Source organism: Vicia villosa, linkage group LG1, assembly GCF_029867415.1.
Source record: "Vicia villosa cultivar HV-30 ecotype Madison, WI linkage group LG1, Vvil1.0, whole genome shotgun sequence".
Taxonomy (NCBI): Eukaryota; Viridiplantae; Streptophyta; class Magnoliopsida; order Fabales; family Fabaceae; genus Vicia; species Vicia villosa.
This window is the reverse complement of record NC_081180.1, coordinates 95,640,840-95,647,506: the sequence shown is the minus strand read 5'-3', so window position 1 is coordinate 95,647,506 and position 6,667 is coordinate 95,640,840. Positions and strand designations below refer to the sequence as shown.

General features: G+C 31.7%; 1 protein-coding gene across 1 annotated transcript; it reads right to left on the bottom strand.

Moving 5' to 3' along the window:
• Window positions 1–2,636: 2,636 nt before the first annotated feature.
• LOC131612948 (receptor-like protein EIX2) lies at window positions 2,637–6,016 on the bottom strand. The gene is made up of 2 exons (XM_058884688.1): window positions 3,166–6,016; window positions 2,637–2,827 (listed from the first exon to the last, which is right to left on the bottom strand). The coding sequence occupies exon 1, from the start codon at window positions 5,975–5,977 to the stop codon at window positions 3,209–3,211; it is 2,769 nt and encodes a 922-aa protein (XP_058740671.1). The 5' UTR covers window positions 5,978–6,016; the 3' UTR covers window positions 2,637–2,827; window positions 3,166–3,208.
• Between the last annotated feature and the right edge of the window lie 651 nt (window positions 6,017–6,667).

The following is a 6,667-nucleotide window of genomic DNA, read 5'->3' as shown; positions in this document are numbered from 1 at the left end:
CTCCCATTAGCCCAAAAAAAAGACTTCATTCGTCCATCACTGTTGACATCATTTTCAGACCAGCGTATCCACCCTTCTGAGCAACCATGTACCCTATTATATGACAAGTTCTAATTCCATGTGACTGAAGACCATTAATCTGAGCGCTATCAACTTCAAAAATTTAACGATAAATGTGGTGTAAGTGCACAAACCTATATGGGGTTAATTCATGGTTTTGAGCCTCTTCAAAAACTGACATTACATATCTATTCTTGTTGATTTTGTAGTACACACGAAACCTAGTCGGACATTTAGTACGAGTCGAACTTTTGTGATCTCTTTTTCTATCAACCATACATAAGTGTTTCTTCTCTCTTGAACCATGTTTATTGCATACAAACTGCCTCATTACTGTTATTTTACTATCGTCGAACCCTCTTGTCCTAACATCACTTTTTCCAATGGCAAAACCTTTTATTTACCACGCCGATAATAAAAGTCATAAACTTCATCAACAATACCAAACTCCATAGCACGCATTTCATTTGCAGGAATGGAATTATTCACCACTCTATCACCTATAACTGCATTTACTTCAACCAAATCATCGTTGTGAATATTATCAGCGCCACTGCTATAATCTTAACTTTGATACGCACTAGATACCGAAAAACTGTCATCCTGAGCATAGTTAGACTCAACACCAGATGTATCATTAATCACAACAACGAACATCGTTGGAATCATTATCGTCGTAGTTTTCCATAGTAAATATGAATTAACATAATTATTAACACACCAAAACTCAACATCGATCACAATACTTAACTTCCTAATTAAATCAAATGTACCTAACAAAATTCCAAATTCAAAATCATCAAATATTAAACCCATGTACAAAAAATAAATTCAAGCATAGACCCTAATTCTGAAATTTAACACCAAACCTGAATTAATACAATTTTTAACACAACAAAACTCAACATCAATCCCAATTCCTAATTTCCTAATTAAATCATTGGTACCTAATCAAATTGTAAATTTGAAATCATCAAATATAAAACATGTACATAAAACAAATTCAAACATAAACCCTAATCCCCAATTTGAAATCGAATTTAACACTCCCAATTATACTTAATTTGAAATCAGTAAATCTTAATCATTAATTTCAAACACATAACAAATATTTTTGCATTTACCTTGGCGACGGTGCTCTCAATACAAACACGAGCAAATTTTTGGCGTGTTATGTTTGATGAGTGATTGAATGAGAGAACTTCAAAAGGGACGAACACGATGAATGTTATGTTGATGTTCGTTTACAGTGTTGGGTAAGAATATAAAACGAAAAATGAGCGCGATGAATAACTTTAATTTATTCAAAAGTGGCGGACGAACACGATGAGTGTTATGTTGATGTTCGTCTGCAGTGTTTGAAAAGGACATGAACAGACAAATGGACACGATGAATAACTTCAGTTTGCTCAAAAATGGAGGATATGCAAGATGAATATGATGTTGATGAATTGAGGAAGATAAATATGACATTGATGTAATTTTGTTGGTCTGAATGTTGTTTTATTTGATTTTTATAATAATAATAATTAAAATTTAAAAATAACATAAAGATTGGGATATTTTGTTATTTTTAATATGTTAGGGACTTAATTGTAATATCCATAACTATGATATTACATAGTTAATTGCATGTATGGTATAGTCCTACGTGACATTCTAGGGTTTAGGGCACATTTTTTATTGGCTAGAATGTGAGTTTTTCAAAGAAGTCATTTTAATGATTTCACCATAGAATTTTTCTATTCTATATTGTAAGCTTCTATTTTTTTAATCAAAGTTGAATTTTCTATACAAATTTAGGCACAAATTTTGTTGCATGAAGGCACACGTTAGTGTGAGGACAAATGAAACTAATCAATTTTAATCGGATGCATCAAGGGGTGATCATTGCTCCAGAACCACAAGAAAAAACATCACATTATCTCTATCTAACATTTCATCAATTTATAAATGATGTGATGCTTAATCATTCACACTTGCATCTAACAAATTAGATGTAGAGAATTTTTTTTATTGGCAAAATGAGTAGTATGAGTTGATCAAAATAATTTACCTCCATGAAATTGAAGATATGACTTCCAAAACTTGATTTTTATATACAACTGTCAAAACAATGTCCTTGATAGCATGTTTAAAGGATTTGAAAATATCAACTCATTCATTATTCATTTTGGCAATAGATGTGTCCAAAGAAACGAATAGGTCTTTAAATTATAAGAAAACAGAGTGTATGGACTATCACTTCTCTTAAGATTATTTTGTAAGGATTTACTTGAACATGTCAATAAAAAAAGAAATAATTAGAAGAAACTCGTTGTCGATATAAAGAATGGCATAAACTATTCTAAGTTGTAAATTATTTCATGTAACAAATGCATTGGTGGGTGAATAAACAGGCAAATGAAGAAAATATAATGTTTTTTTTTGTCATTAAAAAAGGTAGAACCATTTTCTTATATTTAGAGAATGCAACCTATTATTAATTATTAACTTTATAACTAGTATAATACAATATAATATAATAATATAATATAATATAATCTATTACATTTTCATACCAAAATTAACTACAAAACATGAAAGCTTAACACAATAAAACTTGATGACAAGAAAGTTTTAACAAAATGACATTCATTTTATTCCGAACGCAACAAGAATAGGCATTCATCGTATCCATTACCAAACAATAAACGGTAGCCGAGCTACATTATTCTAAAACAGCAAAAAATGTACGCATCCGATACAGAAGGCACAGAAGATCATCCTGCAAAAAAAAGTTTAATTTTAGAACTTGGAAACAACATCAAAATTTTGCATGTTTCATGGAATAAATTGCATATAAGAAAACTACAATTGTATTATGAGATTGATTTTGTATATTATGGCTGATTATAAAACATCAAGATACTACAAGGGAGGAATAGGATAAGATTTAATATGTTTAACCATCATATCCCCTAAAATGAATATTAAAAAATAGTGAATGAGCAATGGCAAATTGTAGAAATGCTTTAGTTATAAATTCATACAAGGGTAATGACAGATAAAACATTTTCAGGATTCAATTAAATATAAAAAATAAAAAAGAATAGCAGTTAGTACCTGTTTATCATTCATTCACTTTAGAGCAACTAGACGGCTGCATTCACTCCTTCCACCACGAGATGGCTTTCACTATCAAAGAGTTCAACAATCTGGAATACCTTTCTTTCCAAGAGGGTATGAATAATACTGATCCTACCAAGCCAACAAAACCGGTGAAGAATCCTATGCCCATGCTCATGTATAATGCTTCCAAAAATACTGAATTCTCATCTCCTGCATCATCATTTGTTGGCACTTGATGTTTTGGTGGATTTTCTCCAGGACATTTTATATCAAGGGGTTCTCCACACAGATTAGAATTACCTTCAAAACTTGAAGCATTAAATGTCTGCAGCTGTGTTCCAATAGGAATTTTTCCATCGAGCTGATTGTTCGACAAATCCAACATAGTAAGACGATCAATGTGAGCTAGACTCGAAGGGATTCTTCCTGACAGATGATTTCTTGAGAGATCAAGAAATTCAAGCGACTTTAAGTTTCCCACTTTTGAAATGATTTCCCCAGTGAGATTGTTCCTTGACAAATTTAAGGAAGTCAATCCAAATAAGTACTCCATTTCTGTTGGTATTTCCCCTGTAAGATGGTTGCTTGAGAGATCAATGCTTTTTAAAAACTCATCTGCATTTTTGTAAAGAACGTTTACACCTTTCCACATCAAGTATAAGTCGATATCAATTTGTACCACAATAAATCCCCCATTATAGGTATAGTGTTTATAATTACGCACTGATATAGTTGAGCTTGTGGTGGCCTGAGTCATTGAAGTAAAATTCTGAACACATGATGGAATTCCACCTGATAAGTTATTTTGTGACAGATCCAATACTTGAAGCTTTCTCAAATAACAGAGGTTTAAAGGTAGGCTTCCATAGAACTTATTAGACCAAAGACTTAAGATTTCTAATGATGAGATTTCTCCAATCCACGAAGGTAATGGACCATGAAACATATTTTCTCCAAGGTCCAAGTAAAGCAAATTGTGGCACCCCTTCAAGGAGGAAGTAATTTGTCCACTAAATCTATTATTTCTTAAATTCAAAGCCTTAAGTGTTGAAATAGCTCCCACTGAGATAGGAATCTTTCCCGACAACATGTTATTGCTCAGATCAAGAAACATTAATGCAGTTAGATTATACCAACAATTAGGCAATTCACCTCTGAATTCATTGTTTGTCAAATCTAACATTTCCAAAAAAACATGTTCGCTTGTGTTGTTGCATAGAAAGGAAGCTAAATCTGAAAATCTATTATTGAAAAGAACGAGCGTTCCTGCTTTCAATAAAAAAGGAGGAATGGAACCTTCAAGTTGATTTGAACTTAAATCTATATAAGGATTGTGATTTAACTTGAGTTCTAAATTTGGAATTTTTCCGGCAAGGCTGCTGTTTGAAATGGCCATGACATCTAAGGTTTGCAATTTTTCCCAAAACCAAGCAGGTATTGGAGGTAAATTACCCACATTTGAAAGAGAAAGATATGCTAAGTGATTTTGTGTTTTAAGCCAATTAGGAAATCTAGAATTTAGGTTACAAGATGCTAGATTTAAATATTGTAATTGAAAGAGAGGAACCCATTTATCACTAATATTCACATTAAACGAGTTATCAGACAAGCCTAAGTATTCCAATTTGGAGAGGTTAGTGAATTGGGATTCAGAGACGACCCCTTTCAAAGAGTTATCATTAAGAGACAGGTATCTCAAAGAAGAGAGTATTGAAAGATCAGGTAACATGCCTGAAAGCTGATTATTTGACAACCATATAGTTTGTAAGGAGGATGAATTTCCAATACATCTGGAGTTGTTATTCCGGATGAGAAGGTCTGAAATCTCTCCGCTCAATTGGTTGTTGTCAGCAGAAAATGTCTGCAAGTTGCATATATTTCCAATAGATTTTGGAATCTTTCCTTCTAGTAGATTCCCAGAGAGAGAGAGAGTTGCAAGTGAATGCATTATGTTTCCAAAATCATGAGGAATAGTACCTTTTAACAAGTTATCATCAAGGTAGAGCTCTCGAAGATTGGAACTGTAGCCAAGCACCCATTGAAATATCTTTGATGATGTCAACTGATTATGAGAAAGATCAAGGACCGTGAGAGAAGTGGAAAAGTTCATGTGAGAATCAGATAATGGAGGGATGTTGTCATCAGAAAGGCTACAATTTGATAGATATAACTCTTCAAGGATTGGAAGCTTTGCTAGGAGTTGAAATGTGTGATGAGAATAATTGTTGAGACTTTGAACATCACTCAAGTCAAGATATCTCAAAGAAGAGAGATTTGATAACCACTCATTATTGGCATGTTTGAAAGGAATTGCTCCAATGAGTTCATTCCCGCTAAGATCAAGGTGTCGCAAATGTGAAAGATTCCCTATTTGAGAAGGAATCTTCCCATGATAGCCACCATGTGAGAGATCAAGATATCTTAAGTTTCTAAAGGAGCCAATGAACTTTGGGATTTGATTGCCACCATTCAAATAACTGAGGTCTAAATATTTTAGATGTTGGAGCTCAGTTATTGAAGAACTGATGTTACCACCGAAACTGTATTCATCCAAAAGATTCAGATCAAGCCTTTGAACATAACCTGTTTCTTTATTGCATCGAATTTCCGGCCATTTGCAGCAATCTTCATTTGGATTGTCCTTCCATGAAGACAAAAACATGCCAAACTCAATATTAAGGTCTTTTTTGAATTTGAGCAAAGCATGTCTCTCGTTCTCTTTGCACATCATTGATGAGTTGAATCCAAAAATGGAGGGCAACACAACCAATGCATAGAATATTAAAATAATATAGTTTTGCATCATGATTTTACCAACAAAGTAAAGATGATATTTTATACTTAATGTCCTATGTTCTTAATAAGAGTTATACAAAAATGTTCTTTATACGTATACATATATATAAACAAATGTGTTCAAGAAATATTCTTAACCGTGTAATTTTTAATAATTAATTTGTTTTAATAAATTTTATTATTTGCGGCAAATTTATGTTTTAACACTTTCTACGTCATCTTTTAATCATGCCCTCCATAAAAATAAATATACGATGCATTTGTGTTTTATTATAATTTGTTTTTTATTTTTTTTCCACATATTAAAAAACTGTTTTGCATATTTTTATATATCACTTTTTTAAATATTGTATTTAAATTTTATTATTTTATATAAATATATTTAAATAAATAATGAAAACTTAACTTTAAAGAAATAATAGTTGAGACAAAATGAAAATTTCTAACCAATTTTATAAAAAAAATTACTTTAACCAATTTTTCATTTGAATAGACCGTTAAGAAACAAATACAAAAATATTTTAACCAATTTTTCATTATAAAGGCTCTCTCTCCTGTTAAAAAAAAAACAAATAAAAAGTATGTTAAATAGACTGTTAAGAAAATATTGAATAAACGGCTAAATTATAAACGGTTAAATAATATAGTCGGGCAAATTATAAAAAATACCTCTCCCTCCCTCCCAGATACGCCGAGTGAC